The sequence below is a fragment of the Lathamus discolor genome, chromosome 5 (genome assembly GCF_037157495.1).
Source record: "Lathamus discolor isolate bLatDis1 chromosome 5, bLatDis1.hap1, whole genome shotgun sequence".
Lineage (NCBI taxonomy): Eukaryota > Metazoa > Chordata > Aves > Psittaciformes > Psittacidae > Lathamus > Lathamus discolor.
This window is the reverse complement of record NC_088888.1, coordinates 111,381,370-111,399,439: the sequence shown is the minus strand read 5'-3', so window position 1 is coordinate 111,399,439 and position 18,070 is coordinate 111,381,370. Positions and strand designations below refer to the sequence as shown.

General features: G+C 51.3%; 1 protein-coding gene across 18 annotated transcripts in view; it reads right to left on the bottom strand.

Moving 5' to 3' along the window:
• Nucleotides 1-17,620, bottom strand: part of OTOF (otoferlin) — a 100,059-nt gene extending 82,439 nt beyond the window's left edge. For 16 of the 18 annotated variants that reach the window (XM_065681992.1, XM_065681976.1, XM_065681980.1 and 13 more), the window contains exons 1-3: nt 17,385-17,536; nt 11,324-11,382; nt 1,970-2,058 (exon numbers count right to left, since the gene is read on the bottom strand). In XM_065681992.1, the coding sequence (XP_065538064.1) occupies nt 1,970-2,058; nt 11,324-11,382; nt 17,385-17,463 (227 nt within the window). In that variant the 5' untranslated portion in view covers nt 17,464-17,536. Of the gene's footprint in view, nt 1-1,969; nt 2,059-11,323; nt 11,383-16,230; nt 16,326-17,384 lie in introns of those variants that run through there. The other 2 variants (XM_065681993.1, XM_065681981.1) reach the window with 2 other exon arrangements.
• Between the last annotated feature and the right edge of the window lie 450 nt (nt 17,621-18,070).

Below are 18,070 nucleotides of genomic sequence, written 5' to 3'. Positions count from 1 at the left end.
TGACTTCTGCTAGGTAATGAACATATGAAGCTTTAAGCCATCATGGGTGGAAGGATGCTCTGTCTCTTCATGTTGTCCCGCTGCTGGCTGCACTAAGCCTGTGCAAATCCATGGCAGTATCCAGGCTGCTTGCTCATAGCAGGGGAGTTGAAAATGAAGGAAGGCATTGAAGGAGCAGCCAGTCAAATCAAAACCACTACTGTCATGGATGCAGCATGAAGAACAGGTTCCAGAGGCCAGAGCTGACACTGGCTGGGGAAGGACGTGGATCTCCTTGTCTGTATCTGCCCATCTTGGGCTCTCATTGCCCGTCTGCTGCCCACAAGCCCTGAGCAGTTCTTTCTCACATGGAGCCTGATACAGTTCAGAAAGGATTCAGCTCTCCTATTGCACATGCCCATCACTCCTGAACTTAGTGACCACCACAGCTGTGCTATCTCAAGGCCGATGCCTTTAGGAGGCGGCCTGAACACAGCTCCGGGAGACTTATACTGTGGATGGCTCCTGTGGCAAAGATGAGATCTCTCACAAGCCTTGGAACCCTCTTCTGCCTGTATGTGCCCCCATTCCCCACACAACTCACCCACCTGGGCTGGGACCCTCGGGGGGCTCCTTGCCTTTCTCCTCCCAAAGAACAACTTACTAAAACATCTTATCTCAACTCGCCTTATGCTGCTCAAGACCGTACTTAAAAGCAAGGCAAAGGTAACTAACTTTTTTCTCATTTTGTTTGAAGGGGTTTATTTTGTTTTGTTTATAGGGTTCTTTGTGGGGTTTTTGGTTTTAATTATGTCTGTTTAGCAGCACACCCCCCCCCCATCCCCGCCCCACATGCCATCTGCCTGTCTCCTCACGTTGTTTTTTGGTTCTAAAGCAAGCTTTTGTATGAACATGTGCCTGGGAGATGTTCAGGAGACCCTGTTGAGATCCAGCTGAGGCTGACACTGGATTTCAGGGCAAAAATGTTAGTGCGACACCCAACCACAAGCAAAAGCCCTTCTTCAGCTCTCTTTTTCCTTTCCCCTCTTTAATGGCAGTGTAAATGCTCTGTAGGACAATTCATGTCTGCCTCTCCTGCTTTTGTGTATTTTTGCAATGGCAGCATGGATAAATGTGTGAAATACAGGAGGGCTGAGAGAAGGAACAAACTTTCCTTCTCTCTTGTTCATTATTAATGTGAGGGCAAAACTCAGACTGTAAGAAACCCTGAAAAACTGTTCATAACATTGCACATAATGTGTAGGTCATGACAACCACCACAGTATCTATGTGAGAAAAAAACTACAAGAATAAGATAAATAAGAATAAGATATGTAAGTACATTTCACAGGCTTAGTGCAGCTGGCAACTTGACAATGTGAAGGGAACGAGTATCCTTCCATCCATGACGGCTTGAAGCTTCTTCATCAACAAGAATTTGCAAAAGCTGGGGAATTACATCTAGATATGAACTTGTGAGGGTGCTGCGGCCCTGGCACAGGGTGCCCAGAGAAGCTGTGGCTGCCCCATCCCTGGCACTGTTCAAGGCCAGGTTGGACGGGGCTTGGAGCAACCTGGTCTAGTGGAAGGTGTCCCTGCCCATGGCAGGGGTTGGAACTGGATGAGCTTTAAGGACCCTTCCCACCTAAACCATTCTGTGATTCTATGATTCTATGAACTTCCACCTTGACAAATAACCAAAAGATTTCAAGTTGCATTGAACAGAATGGCAGCACTGTGGGAAAACCATGGCACAGGCATGGTGCTGCCCACCATCATTGATAGGGGTGAGCAACCTCACTCACTAAGCTGTACACACCACATCTGAGCTCCCTTGCTCTTCCCAGGAGACATCAATCACCGATGTCTTCCTCACATTCAGGTCTCCAAGCCAAACAGGGTTGTGGCTCCAGCTCGAGCAGGAGCTCCCTCTTCCCACTGGAGAGGACCGGAGGGGCCAGTGGGAGGGAAGGACACACCATGCTCTCACCTGTTGGTGAAGACTTTGCTGTAGTTGAACACCTGGATCTCCAGGATCTCATTCCCATCAATACTGCTTGCCACTGGCCAGCGGAAAGTCTGTGGAGAAAGGACAAGAGGGAGATGTCAGGCTTGTTTCAGGGAGCTGCTGCAGAGGGGATGAGGATGGAGCTGAGATGGCCATGGAAAAAGTCTAACTACCCCTTTCCCCATCAAAAAGGCAGGCAGGGCTGTTTGACAGGGGTGTTGCTACGAATGTGCTTCTGTGCCAAGTATTTTATAGATGGATAGATAGTATAAATATATATACTTTTTATAGATGGATAGATAGTATAAACGCATATACTTTGTATAAATGTGTGTGTGCATATATATGTGTATGTCATACACATACACATAAACATATATATCCTTGTATTCATATAGCTATACAAATATTTGATATTAATATGAAATAGATCTTTTATATACTTAAATATCACTTTCATTTGTGGGGCTTTTTGCTTCCCAAGGCAAGAGATCAGTCTGCCAGAAAAAACCACCTGAGCTCTCTCAGTTTTCCAAGTCACAGGTCTCTCGTGACCTCCCAAAGCTAAACACTGCCTTGCCAAGCTGCTCTTGGTGCATAACAACATGGGAACATGAAGCCCCAGCTGCGAGGCAGCAGGGTTGAGCCCTGCATCACTTAAAGGAGTGGCAGGACTGCATTCAGAGTCTTGAAGGGAAAGTGCTTATCCAGCAACTTCACAGGAAGAAATTAGTGACTCTTCAGAAATATGCCAACACTCATTTTCAAGCTATTTTTTCCTACTTTTACACTCTCTGCAGTGACTCGAGGAAGCAAATGAAAAAAATCCTGAAATATAAAGGAAAACTAGAAATGTTCCCATGACAGCAATACCATTTTGCACATGGTTCAGCCTCACTCCTCATTCTGCTCAGATTTACTCCAGGCTCTGCATCACGGGGATGTAACTCAGGCTGGATGATAGATGTTACCAGCAGTCCCAAGATTAATTGCAAGCTGCCTGTTCCCTCCTGCCATCACCATGCCTCTGGCCTGAGAAGTTGTCCTGTCCTCACTGTTCAGGGCTCTGCAATGTATGCAGGTGCAGATTTGTCAGCCTGCTGCTCCTGCCCCCAGCTTCTCCTCCCCACCACGGCCCCCCGATGCTGGTGAGGGGAACAGAATCCACCATGTCACAAGCACAGTAGCAGCCCATCAGCCTCCCACAATGTTCTGGGTATTGAATTGGTCCCAGCTACTACCTGCTGTTTCAGCAGGGATAGTTTACTTTGGGATAAGCAGCACTTCCAGGATCAGGACTTCTGGTTGCTTGTCAGATGGAGACAACAAGCACAAGAGTAAGGGATATGACTTTTTGCCTGGATCCTTCCTGATATGTGGTGTTTACACATCCTCACCATCTCAACAGAGCTTTGATCCATCTGTCCTGAGCCTTGGACAGCACAAGACAAACCCATACCCCTCCACTATCTCCACAGAATAAACCACAGACCAGGCACCATCTCTTTTCTGCTCACACACGTCTGACTTGGAGCAGGAGTTTAAAACCATTTGGAAACACCTTGTGAAGCCCCAGCAAATCTCTGATCCTATACGCAAACAGGTCCTGTTTTGCTTTGGGGTTTTTTCCTTTCTTGGAAATATCATTCTCTGCTTGTCATGCAGGCATGACCCCTCAGTTAGGGGCCTGTCAGGAAGCAAAATAGCAAATAGAAGAAATTCTTCACTGTGAGGAATTAGGCAGAAGTTGTTCCCTGTGAGGGTGCTGAGGCCCTGGCACAGGGTGCCCAGAGAAGCTGTGGCTGCCCCATCCCTGTCAGTGTTCAAGGCCAGGTTGGAGGGGGCTTGGAGCAAGCTGGGCTAGTGGAAGGTGTCCCTGCCTGTGGCAGGGTGTTGGAAGTGGATGAGCTTTAAGGTCCCTTCCAACCCAAGCCATTTTGTGACTCTGTGATTCAATGAAATAAGGCCATTTGAAAGCATGGTGGCCTAGAAAGGCTTCCAGGATCCCCACTGAACAGCTTTGCTGACAGCTTTCTGCACTAAGAAGCTCGTCCAGGGATGTTCGTGCTGCAACACATCCGCTGCTACTATGGCAAACCCCAGAGAGCCAGCAAGTGATGCACGGTGTGGAGGAGCATGCTCCCATCTGCTGTGCTCTGCAACATGCTGTATCACCCCAGAAGCACACCTTGCACGTGTCTGCGCATGTGCTTGCATACCTCCAGCTCTAGAGAGACCCACTCGTCTGGAGCCACTCATGCAATTTGGTAAAGCACTTGGAGTTTTGCTTAACATCCTGGGGAGTGTAATACAAGATACCATTTCCTCTATTAGAAATCATCCTTTCATGGTGTTGTCCCTGATTTGTTGATGCTGGGCTTTGGAAACGGGGTCAGTTCTGCATTCTTCTGCAGATCCTCTGAATTTGTTTAAATCTTTCAGGACAATTTAGACAAATCTGCATCAGGAATGTAGTGGCAGGACAAGGGATAATGGGTTTAAACCTCAGGGGAGATTTAGGTCAGATATAAGGAAGAAGTTCTTTATTGTTAGGGTAGTGAGGCACTGGAATGGGTTGCCCAAGGCAGATGTGAATGCTCCATCCCTGACAGTGTTCAAGGCCAGGTTGGATGGAGTCTTGGGTAACATGGTTTAGTGCTAGGTGTCCCTGTCCATGGCAAACGGGTTGGAACTAAATGATCTTAAGGTCCTTTCCAACCCTAACTATTCTATGATTCCATAATTCTATGAATTTACCCCCATTGTTTTAATGAGAGTAATTTCATTTGGATTAATCCTTTATTTCAGGCTTAGCTCTGCATTGGCACTCTGCAGAATTCTATGCTCTTGGTTTGGGGCTTAAAAATCAGGGTTGGGAAACCTTCACCTTGATTTAGATGCTTAGAGGTTACCTACCTAAATCAACGCCCCTTGCCTGGGCTGTCATCACTAGAGAAATTCCTTCATGTCCCAGGTACTAAGAGAGACATGGATTACCTTTGGGAGGGGGTCACACTCTTCTATCCATTCTGGACAGACTACAGATTATCCAGCCATGATTATACGCCTTAGATTAAAGGAGGGCACTCTGCTGTGGAAGATGATCAATATCCACCCTCGAAAACACTAGCAGGACAAGGAAAGGGCACACAGACCCCTAGGCTATGTATGAACTTCCTGACCATGTTCCCCAGCCCATATCCCCCGGTCTTCCCAGTCACTATCAGTCTCCTCTTAGTTTTATCCCAATGTGTGGAAACCCGCTCAAATCACCTTGGAGCACCCAGACATGAGTTTTACAAACTTGTTTCCTCCCCCTTCACTTTACAGACATGCTGTCCTGTGCATTAGTGAATTCCTGGGCATTGTTCCCCCTAAGGCTGCTGTCAGCTTCTGCAGCTGGTGTTTGAGTTTGAGTGTTCTGGATGGGGGGGTTGCTGGACCTGGAGCACCCAGGCCATTCGAGCACCTAGTGGGTGGAGGTCTGGCAGTGCCAAGGCAGCCTGGCTATGAAATGAAAACACAAGTGCTTATCTCTCCAAGTTACAGCCGCCTCAGCCTCAGCAGAAAAAACCTCAGAGGAACTGGGTGATTCGCTCTCCCTCCTAAGACAGGTATTTTCTATTATTATTATCTTTTAAGCCTGGAAAGGATTATTGCAGTCGCTCAGCCTGACCTCTTCAAGAACCCAGAGCACAGATTTTCATGTTTCACTCAAAGGCTCCTAAATCAAATGCAGATGTGTCTCATAGCTCAGTCAGAACATATTTTTAACAGGGACAAAATGGGAAAAAAAGACATCCCAGAATTCAAGCAACAACATTTAATTACACCCTCAGATAGTGGCTTCCACCACTGGTTCCCTTCAGCGATAAACACTGGCACTGTATTTCTGCTTTGAATTTATGCGCTTCAGCTTCCCAGCCTTTGCTGTATTTTCTCCAACCAAGCCAAGGTGCTACCTGAAATCTTTTATTCGGCTTTTTAGATTACATTCCTCACTGCCTGTGGAAATGCAGCAAGAGAATTGTCCTTGGGCTGAAGCCAGAGCTCCCATTGCAACATAGAGAGGCAAAGCAATGCCCCAGTGCTTGCCTCGGCTCCTTCCATGCAGGTTTCCCTTCCCTCAGCACCCTTGCAGGGAGCAGTCCTTCATGTAAATGAGGAAATAGAGCAAATGTTTCACAGCTGGAGTTTTCTTGGTTAATTTATAACTGCCCTTAAGGGCAATTTGCTCTCATCAATTCTGAGTGCCTGGGCTGAGGGGAAGCACTGTGAGGCAGGTAATGTGGGCTCCATGGCACAAAGCATGCTATGGAGCAGTTCTGTGTCAGGGGCTGCAGTGCCTGCACCAAGCCCTGTGCCTGACAGAGGAGAGATTTACATTAGACATTAGGCAGAAGCTCTTCCCTGTGAGGGTGGGGAGGCCCTGGCACAGGTTGCCCAGAGAAGCTGTGGCTGCCCCATCCCTGGCAGTGCTCAAGGCCAGGTTGGACGGGGCTTGGAGCAACCTGGTCTAGTGGAAGGTGTCCCTGCTTGTGGCAGGGGTTGGAACTGGATGAGCTGTAAGGTCCCTTCCAACCCAAAGCACACTGTGATCTTGTGGGAGAAAAGACAACTGTGATGCACAAAATAAAGAGTTGAGAAGCGGCAACCAGATAGCATTTAATGCCCAATGGAAGCAAAGGAAGGGAAGAACAAGCTCCTAAACTACACTGTTGTGTGGTAAGCATGTGTGTTATAGTGGGATGGCTGGAGGAGCCAGCTAGTGCTACCCCATCATGCTCCCAAAGAAAACTGTTCCTAGGGTACAGTTACGCCAGCATCCCCCATCAGGGCTGGTCCAGCTGTGTGCTGGTTGTAGAAGAGGGGGAAAGTGTGAAGGTGTGCTGCTTGAAGCAGTGTCTCACAGAACCTCCACCGCTGCTGGTAGCCAAGTTGATAGTAAGGAGCTCTCAGTACAGGACTCAGCAGCATCCTGAATGCCTGTGGGATACTCTCCCTGCTCCCTACCCCCCATTCCCAGGAGGAAATGCTGGGAGCACCGGCCTGGGAGCACATTCACCATTGCGACACTGCTCTGGGCTGAGGCTGCTCCCAAAGATGCCCTACTTTCATCACCCTTCCTCCTTCCCCAGCTGGATGCCCGTTTATTCTCCTTACTGGTTTTGTTGTTACAAGCCTTTTTAAAAGCCCTGTGAAAGCTAAACAAGCGGCATCTGCTGGGTCAATTTTATCTGTTCTACTAATGAAGGGAAAAAGAAAAAGCTAGAGGCAGAGAAATGCCTTGGCAGAATGCAGCAGCCAGACACTTCCAGTGAAACAGCTTTAAGGGAGTTTGGAAAGGATATCTTTGCATGCCAAGTCTCCCCTATTTAAGCCATGTGTCCCCTCCTACAGTGCCTGGGAGCCTTGGCTGAGTGCTCATCTTGCCTGTCATCCCCCCTGGTTGACCATAGCCATTTCCAGATGTTCAGGTCACAGCTGCAGCTCTGGGTCTCACCTTTCTTGGCAGCACCACCTGAGTTTGTAATGGTCCTTTGAGCAGAGACTAAATGCAGGGGACCACACAGGACCCCTCCATAGCTCTCTATGCCCAGCACCATTACTGGAGTTCCCTTTCCCTCCCTCCTGAACCGGGTGCCTGCAGGAGAGCTGCAGGATAAGCCCCTCCAAGAAGAAACCCTTTGGGGTGCAGGCAGGACACAATGCAGCTATTCCTAATTAAATAAAACACAGCTATGGAATAGCCATTAGCTCACCTTCCCCGGGCTCTGGAGAAGCACAGGCTTTGCATAATTCATTAAGCAATGAATACAAATAACTGCAAAAGAAATGGAGTGAAACTAAACAAATGGAAACCACTGAGGCAGCCCAAATTCAGCCTGGTAGTGGGTCCTCATGAATGCTAAGCGATGGCAGGGAAAGCTCATGTCCTCATTAGTGCTGTCAAAACCCCCTTAGGCTTTACCTGAATCTAAAGTGAGTTTTTTGCTTGTCCCCAGCTCTGAGATGAGGCAGGAAGCATCCTCATCATCTTCACCCCTCAGAGAGACGAGACATTGGTCAGCTCAGATTCCAAACCCCTACATGGGGGATGAGACACCCCCCCTATCGAAACCACCCCCTCCAGACACAAGGTCACCACCATACTCCATTTTGAGGGGAAAGCAGCAGAAAATGGGGTAATTTCTGAAGCTTCTGGTTCATAAATAAGTGGAAGGAGCCACCTGAGCACTAGGAGGATGCAGAGGTAACTAGAGAGTAATGTGAAATAACACCCCACCTCTTACCCCACTGGTATTAAATTCCTTGCAGAATTCAAGGAGAACTAGGAAGCTGAAGAGGGAATAAACCCATGTATGCAGAGGGACTACCGGAGGGCATCTTCAGCTGTCCCAAACTTTCAGTGCCCCCAAGCAGACCACTTGACACTGCCCCAGTCATCAGGGCTCAGACAGAAGATGGCTCCATGTTGTTCATCACAAGCATTCCAGACCATGGGCATCCATCACCTCCCTTTCAGAATAGCCCCTCATATGGGAATAGCTGGGAAGTACTTGAGTGCTGCAGGGATGCAATAATAACATTTTACTCAATAAAATTCATCATCTGGTCTTGCCATCAATGGTGTGATGACTTGCCTTGTGTGTACACTCAAAGGGAACTATCTCCTTTCTCGGATAGCCTCATCAGCTCATTACTCCAGGCAGCACAAAACACATTCCCTTGCTCACATCAAGTTTCCTGTCCGTAGTTGTTGACATCAGGGCATCGTAGAATCACAGAATGGTTTGGGTTGGAAGGGACCTTAAAGCTTATCCAGTTCCAACCCCCTCCCGTGGGCAGGGACACCTTCCACTAGACCGGGTTGCTCCAAGCCCTGTCCAACCTGGCCTTCAACACTGCCAGGGAAGGGGCAGCCACAGCTTCTCTGGGCAACCTCTGCCAGGTCCTCAGCACCCTCACAGGGAACAGCTTCTGCCTAAGAGCTCATCTCAGTCTCCCCTTTGTCAGGTTAAAGCCATTCCCCCTTGTCCTGTCCCTACAGGCCCTTGTCAAAAGCCCCTCTCCAGCTTTCTTGTCAGACTTTTAGGCACTGGAAGCTGCTCTAAGGTCTCCCTGGAGCCCTCTCTTCTTCGCAGTCCTTCAGCAGCAAGAGTCAGCAAGAGATATAAGAGAGGAAGAGGAAAGAGGACTGCACCTCTGCCATCTCTTCTGCGGCTTGTGCTCTGCCCTACATGATAAGGGGGACGCATCTACTCCAGCACTCCTGTATCTCCAGCTGTGCAGAAGCAGGGACCAGCATTCTGCCTCCCAGTGTGCGACAGGGCTGCAGCACTGCCGGTACTGCTGTTACAGAGCTCTCAGCAATTTATGAAGAGGAGCAAGCAGCAGCATCCCCATTTCCACCCTTGCAGGAGGCATGGCCCACCCGGGCTCATTTTGCAGACGTGGATGAATTGTCATCGAGCTCTCAGTAGAGCTGGAAAGGTGAACCCAAAAATGCAGTCTTGTTTTCCCCTCCAAACTGCAGTGTTGTAGATCTCACTGGCTTGCTTCCTGCATGTTTTTTTCTCTATCACTCACTAAATACCATCAGAACACACAAACCATCATGTTTTGGGCCAATCGGGATCATGTTGCTACTGGCCCTATAGCAGGAACTGTTTCTGACCTGTTGTTAGCACATATTTAGGTAACTGAATGCCTCCTGAAGTGGTTACACACATCTCATCTGCTAGATGCTGTGACGAACTTGCAGGACCAGAGGATAAAGCCTGACTGACTGGGGCAGCCATTCAGGGAATTAGCACTCTCCTGCTGGCACAGAAAAGATTTAGGAATAGGCTTAACCACTAAAACCCACTTGGATTATTTATGTTAGAGACGTCCCAAGCCCTGGAGGCACTAGAAGAAAATATGCACACTTGTGGCTCAAGATTCTTATACCCACTGTCTTTTAAGCTCTCTAGTCCTGACACGCACCAGTGCCCGTCCTCTCCTGCACTCTGCCTGGGCTCAGAGCTCAGCTGGGATGCTCCAAGATCACATTGCAGCACCAAGCACTCGGAGCAGCCAGCATCTGGTGTACCACCAAGCGTAAGACCGCAAGCAGAGCCTCCAGCCTTTCAGCCCCAGCAGGGAAGGATGTCCTCATTGAAATCACAGGGAGTTTTGAGACACAGGCAGCTCCACCAGTGCATACCTCTGTGGTTGTTATTCAAATCAGTTATTATACTAACAAATTGCTGTCTGCTGATCCATAGAAGTCTGCATCCCGTTAACATCAGCAGCTTGCCCTGGCTGCCTCGGCTTCGTAGGAGTGGGGTTGGAGCTACATCTCCAGCCACCTTCTCTCTGTGCCTCACTGACCCAGTGCAACCCTGGAGCTATCAGGGGCAGATCCCATCCTGCCTGCACCCTGGGCCGCTCCTGCCCCTTACTCCTTCCCAGCAGTTCAGGGGAGCCTGAGATTAAGCTCCCCCCTATAACCTGGAGCAAGGTCTCCGTGGCTGCAGAGGGGCATGGAAGAGCTGGATGTGCTTCTGGTTGTGCAAGCTGGCAAGCTGTGCAAGGTGGCACTTTTCACCACAGGAAAAATCCCCCCTGAAATGCATTCCATGCCTGGAACCAGGATGAAATTTACTCCCAAAGATGGAAAATGCTTTAGAAAGCAGTAAACAACTTAAAGATCTTAATATTCCCTCAGCCTCTTGTATTCTCCAGGCCCTGGGAATGGGGTATCTCCTATAAGAAACACAAAGCAATGAGAGGAAACATCCGCTCTCTTTTGAAAGCGTACTTCCATTTTGAATGTGACTTCGTAGCAGCACCTCTGTTCCTTGCTTGTGTGGGTGAGTTTATTGCAATCATCTCTGAATATTTTCTTGGTAACTGCTTAAGAAAAGGCCGAGTTTTCAAACCACAGGATCCTGCGTTGCAGTTCAAACACTGAGGAACCTGAGATTTGAACCAAGGAGGAGTTTTTCCCCCTAAGGCAAGGAAAGGGAAAGCCAAGAGCCCAGCAGGACTTGCCCCATAGAGACAAATAATTTTTCCTGAAACTTCCGTGCGAAGAACATGGAATTTTTTTAATCAATGAGAAAACGCTGTTCAGCTGTTCCCATGACATGGAACACCCTGCGTCCTCAGCCCCAGCCACACCACAGCCAAGAAACCCATTTGGTACCTGCCAGGGGAAACCCTGGAGCAGACAGTGAAGATGACAACACACTTTAACTTAGGGAATGGGGATATTCAATTGGACAGGGAGTCACAGCAAAGCACACCAGCTGTAGGAGGCAGACAGGAGGAAAACGCAGCTTCTCTTACCTCATCAAACCTGGCCTCATCCTCGCAGTTTTCAAGCACTCGGGTGTAGAAGGAGAGCCCTGGAGAGGGGAAAGGAAAACCAGGTTAGTCTCAGTGGAGCACAGTCTGCGGGCATTGCCTGGATGGGGAAAAGGTGCTTGTGAAGGTGTGAAAGCACCACAGGCACACAGGGTGCGGAGAGGGGGTGCAGCAGGGACACAGTACATGCAGGAGGGTGAATCCAGCCATTACCGACATTAAACACCCCATTAATCATAAGAAGGTTTTTCTGGAGTGTGCTTAATGGGTGTGCTCAAGTCCTGTCCCATCTTTTGCAGCCAGAAGAAACAGAGCATGGGGATGGGGATCGCAGCATTTTCTGCAGTGGCTTTTGCATGGTTGGACAGGGGCTTCTCAAGCTTTGGTGTGTTGGGATTTAACTGACAGAGAAGAGACTGAGATGAGCTCTTAGGCAGAAGTTGTTCCCTGTGAGGGTGCTGAGGCCCTGGCCCAGGGTGCCCAGAGAAGCTGTGGCTGCCCCATCCCTGGCAGTGCTCAAGGCCAGGTTGGACGGGGCTTGGAGCAACCTGGTCTAATGAAAGGTGTCCCTGCCCATGGCAGGGGTTGGAACTGGATGAGCTTTAAGATCCCTTCCAACCGAAGCCTTCCACAGCTCTTGGCAGGGAATGCCCCATCCCTGTCTAATTTAACTATTACACAAGGAGAGCTATCATGTTGTCAGACTTTCTGCTGCCTGCAGCAGCCAACCTGGGCAAAGTAAACCCAAAAGGGTTTATCCCAAAACACCCTCCCAGTTCCCTGCTGTGAGTCACTTCACCCACAGATACATGAGTTTCTCAGGAGTGTAGGCAGAGCACTGCATTTATCTCATGCAGGTGACTCTGGGTAAGGGTGGAGGAGACCCACATGGGCCATGGGACAGCCACCCACTCTTGCCCTGTGCACACTGGCTACCTCCCAGTGCAAAGGAACCTGGTGCTGGTTCCCTCCTTGCCTTCCATGGGATGGGATGGTAGTTGGAAGAGGAATGCAGCCCAGCCCCTCTTCACCCAAGGCAGGGGGACCCAAACAGGGAATGGGACCATTACTCCATCAGGATGGAAGGAGCAGGGCCACAAAAATTATCAGACAGCTGGAGCCCCTCTGCAATGGAGACAGGCTGAGAGAGCTGGGCTTGTTCAGGCTGGGAAAGAGAAGGCTCCAGGGAGACCTTAGAGCAGCTTCCAGTGCCTGAAGGGGCTGACAAGGTATCTGGAGAAGGATTTTTGACCAGGGCCTGCAGGGACAGGACAAGGGGGAATGGCTTTAACCTGACAGAGGGGAGATTGAGATGAGCTCTTAGGCAGAAGTTGTTCCCTGTGAGGGTGCTGAGGCCCTGGCACAGGGTGCCCAGAGAAGCTGTGGCTGCCCCATCCCTGGCAGTGTTCAAGGCCAGGTTAGACGGAGCTTGGAGCAACCTGGTCTAGTGGAAGGTGTCCCTGCCCATGGCAGGGGTTGGAACTGGGTGAGCTTTAAGATCCCTTCCAACCGAAACCATTCTGTGGTTCTATGATGTTTCCTTACAGCAATATCATCCACCAGTGCCCCATGGTGCTCCTGGAGCAATCCATGAATGATCTCCCTCATTTACACACACTAATTCAGAGATGAAGCCTCACCAAGAAGCACTTTATAACTCCATCTGTGATCAATTAGCTGACAAGCGCTCTAATTGCACGGGGGCACAACTCCCCTCCTTCACATATACACTGCATTAGGCTGCGCTAAGAGTGAAAACTGCTGCAGGCAAGTAAAGGGTAGGTGTCAGGATGATGGAGCTAGGCTTTTTTCAGTGATATCCAGTGATAGGACAAGGGGCAATGGGTGTAAACTGGAGCATAGGAAGTTCCACGTTAACATCAGGAAGAACTTCTTTACTGTAAGAGTGACAGAGCACTGGAACTGGTTGCCCAGGGGGGTTGTGGAGTCTCCTACACTGGAGATATTCAAGGCCCGCCTGGACAAGTTCCTGTGCGATGTACTGTAGGTTACCCTGCTCTTGCAGGGGGGTTGGACTAGATGATCTTTTGAGGTCCCTTCCAACCCTTGGGATTCTGTGATTCTGTGACCCCGCAGAAGCTCAGGCCCTGCTGGGGGACAGGAGCAGGCACCCCTAAAATGGGTAGCACTGAAGAAAACCCATCATTTTTCTGCTTTTCCTCTGCAGCCAGCCTGAATGCATGTGCAGAATATCCCAGTTACCCCTCAGTGGCTGAGTTCCACTTGCAGAGCACAGAGGTGGAGAAATGGAGAGCTGCAACAACAACTGATCTGGAGCCCCCAGCCTCCAAAGGTATGAGCATCCCCAGGGTGTCTGGTGAGCCAAATCCAATGCTATGGTGGGAAATGAGTCCCTGGTACTCAGCGATGGGAGTGAACTTTGGCCACCCCTTCTGGGACAGATCCCACCCCTCCCTTCACTTCCAGACTAGGAGCTGGAGAGTTTGGAACCTCTCCCCGGTCCAGACCTGGGAGCTCCTCCTCATGCCTCAGTTTCTCTTATTTGCAAGATGAGGATATGGCAGCTACACCTCACAGAGACTGCCCAAAGTGTGGGAATCCCTGGGAGAAGAGGAGCAGCGTTATTCCATCCCACACAGCTGTCAGCCTCAGCCCGTTCTCAGGAATGCTTCTATCAAGGTTGTGATTTATTCATCTCCAACCTGAGCTGAAGTGGAGCAGTGTTTCAGAGCACTGCCCACCTGCAGAAACGCACCCTGCTGCCTGTCGCACTGGAGTCAAACTCTGTCCTTCATTTCTTTACATGCAATAACAGATGCTTTTGGCTGAATGAGCACATACTCGCTTGGGAAGCTCTGCCTGAACCCCAGGCTGTGCTGTTGGCGGGTGAGGCGAGGGAGGAGCCAGCTTGATTAGTGGAGAGCATCCCTCTCTGCAACACTCAGGAACGCCAGTAAAGCCGGGATATTGGGGACTCAATCTACGGGTTGCTGTGAGGAGCACCGAGGGATGCCAGGCTGGTCACCTCACACCACACCAAAGGGGTCTAAAGTTCCCTCTACAGTCACTGGAGAAAGGCAGAAAACTTCCCCCTGGAGACTTCCACAGTGGGATGCTCTCCCAGGCCTGGCAGCAAGGGTCCAAGCCATGTGCCTGGCTACATCCTGTCCTGTCCCGTCCCATCCCATCCCAACCCATCCCACTGCTCCATGTCCTTCTTATGCTGGGGCCCCAGAGCTGGACACAGGACTGCAGGGGGAGTTCTCAGCAGTGCGGAGCAGAGGGGGAGAATCTCTTCCCTCAACCTGCTGGTGATGCAGCCCAGGACATGGCTACCATGCAGGCTGGAGTAGCGCTGCCCCATCCACATGCCAAGTGCCCGGAGTGCTGGGACACGTCATGGCCACCTCCAGCATGTCCTAGGTGGGAGCAGACCCTGTTCCCAGCTCGGGGATGTGCTTACACACCCATAAGTACAATTGCACCATGGCCATCTCCTAAATGCTCCAGAAGCGGGGAGCCTGCTTGCAGAAGCAATGGGATGTGGTGCTGTGCATCCTTAGAGCTGTGTGTTGAGAGCCACCTGAAACCCAGCAGTGAGAGTCAGGGGCCAGCCCAGGCATCTGCAGGACCTGGCCCTGCCTCATCCAAAGCAGTCAGCAATCTGGCATGAAGCAATCCTCAAAGAATTACCAAGCACATCAAGAAAAGTCCAAAGGCATGTGGAAACTCCTATCTTATTACAACTGTTGAAAGCCATGGTGTGTGAGAAAGACCACCTACCCACAAGCATCATGCTGCTTCTGTATCCTTATGGTGTGATTGATAATTCCAGTCCCTTCACCCACAACAGGGTCCTGTCCTGGATTCACACCTCATGTTAGCTGGCACCCCAGGCTCAATGCTCTCCCACAGCCCAAAACTACGCTGCTACTGTCAATGAGAAACTTAACATGAGCCGGCTTCAGTGTGCGCTCACAGCTCAGAAAGCCAACCGCATCCTGGGCTGCATCAAAAGGAGCGTGACCAGCAGGTCGAAGGAGGTGATCCTGCCCCTCTACTCTGCTCTTGTGAGAGCTCACCTGGAGTATTGTGTGCAGTTCTGGTGTCCTCAACATAAAAAGGACATGGAACTGCTGGAACAAGTCCAGAGGAGGCCACGAGGATGATCAGGGGACTGGGGCACCTCCCGTATGAAGACAGGCTGAGGAAGTTGGGGCTGTTCAGCCTGGAGAAGAGAAGGCTGCGTGGAGACCTCATAGCAGCCTTCCAGTACCTGAAGGGGGCCTATAGGGATGCTGGGGAGGGACTCTTCATCAGGGACTGTAGTGACAGGACAAGGGGTAACGGGTTGAAACTTAAACAGGGGAAGTTTAGATTGGATATAAGGAGGAAATTCTTTCCTGTTAGGGTGGTGAGGCACTGGAATGGGTTGCCCAGGGAGGTTGTGATTGCTCCATCCCTGGCAGTGTTCAAGGCCGGGTTGGATGAAGCCTTGGACGACATGGTTTAGTGTGAGGTGTCCCTGCCCATGGCAGGGGGTTGGAACTTGGTGATCTTAAGGTCCCTTCCAACCCAAACTATTCTGTGATTCTATGATTTGCCAAATAGGTACCCAGGGGATCTGTCTGTGCCTCTGTCTACAGGGAAGCTGTCCCCACTTTTTCCCCATTTGGGACAAGGAATGTAGACAGGCTCTGGAGCTAAATATCAGCATAAGATGTCAAAATGCCGTTCCTGTGCAGGAAAGGCTTGCTGCAGCTTTGGGTATACACGAAGTGGCATGAACAGGGCACACCACCAAACCCCTATTGATCACCATCCCATTTAAGGGAAGGATCCTGCCTAACCCACCTCCCTACTGCCTTCACTGACCCAACCCTGCATGGGATCACATCCTAACCCACCTCTACCATACTTTAACAGCAGGATTTTGCTAGCCATGACCTCAGGGTCCAGTCCTGCTGAGTCTGGTCACCAGGAGCCTCCTTGCTAGGACCGAGCTTGCAGAATACAGCAGCATCGAGTGTCCCGGTTGTGAGCTCTGCAGCTTCCCAGGATGAGCAGGGGAAGAGACATCCCCACTTGCAGGTTTCTGATACCCGCTACATTCCCAGTGTGGGACTGAACCCCCTCTGTGAACAGAAAGTGACAGAAGCAAACTACCAGGGAAAAATATTCTATGATTCTATGAACTGCCCCTGGGCTGAGGCTGGGAAGCAGGGACAGGGAAGTGAGGGGGTAATTGCACCTTTCCAATGACTCTATGGTCATTAAGGCGGTGCAGGGAAAGCCATTTCAGGCAGTGCTGGCTGGCCTGGCTTGGAAGTGGTGAAAATACCCGCTCCCCTGCTCTCCCATGACATATTTGCAGAGAAGGGATTGCTGTTCCCAGCTCCTGGCACTGATAAACCACCCCACAGCCTCCTCTGCTGCAGGTGGGCTCCCACAGGCTGGCACCACATAGCAAGCTCACACCAAGCCTGCTCCAAGCCCCCGGGGGCTCAGGAAAGGTTTGGCTGCTGCTGAGGGTATGCACCCCAGAGAGGTTTTGCTCCTTTTGCAGCTTCCCTTGGAAAGCTTTGGAGCTGGCGTGGATCTGAACCAAAGCTGCAGCATCCTTAGAGGAAATCCAGGCAGATGCTGAGTCCCAGCACAAGGCAAGTTCTCCTCCTGGCCCTTCCAGTGGCACCTTCTTGATGGCACAGCCTCACCACCGAGCCCCTGATGCTGTGGTGGGAGCCCAGGTCCCTCCGGCTGTGGCAGGGTCCTAGCAGGGGTTTGTCACCCTGGGACTTCACCTACTTTCCCTGGGACGAATCCCTCTCCCCAGGCCTGCCAATGGGAAGGGAATGGGGGCTGCAGTGTCCCAGCCCAGGGGCAGGCGGGTTGAGGGGCCCAGGAGAGCTGCCCTGCGTGCAGGGTGGGCAGCTCCTGCAGCCGGCAGGCTCGCATCCCCCTTCCCAACCCAAGCGCGGCCGCGGTGGGGAAACTGAGGCAGGGAAGCGGCGGCAGGGAGCAGCCCACCCGGCACCCGCGGGACCACCCGCTCCCCCCCTACCTCGGAAAACCGCTTTGGCGATGCGGTCGGCTCTGCCGCGGAGGCCGGTGACGGTGCGGAGCTGCAGTAGCAGAGCCATGGGGCACGGAGGGGCACGGTGGGGCACGGCGGGGCACGGTGGGGCACGGCGGGGCACGGTGGGGCTAGGAGCGGTGGAGGGAGCGGAGCGGCGCAGGGAGCGGAGCGATGCGCGGAGCAGTGCGGAGCGGTGCCGCGTTCCCAGCTGCGCTCCGAGGCGGGGTGCGGTGTGCGGAGCGGTGCCCCCTCCGACGCTGAATTATTCAGCAGAGGCACCGCCCTCAGCCCTCCCTCCCCTCCTTTCCCTTCCCATCCCTTTCCTCACTTTCCTCTTCCATTCCCTTCCCTCCTTTCCCTGCTGCTCTGAGCGAGCTGTTCGGAACTTCCCCCTCCAGTTGCATAATGCTGTGAGTCGGGAAACTGAGACAGGGAACATCCCCCCCACAGCACACCCAGGTGGAGCCTTTGGGGTTAGAGTGTGTACCCACCCCCAGCCCCCCAAATATATGACAGGGGAGGGGAGATAGGGGGATGCTCAGGGAGACCTGACTTCACTCACTACGACCTGGGACCACCAAGGGCCAGCCAGCATGGGGGTGTTGTGCTGTTATCAGCATCTCCTGGGGTTAGGTGCAAGAGATGGGTGGCTCATTATCCATGTGCCCTCT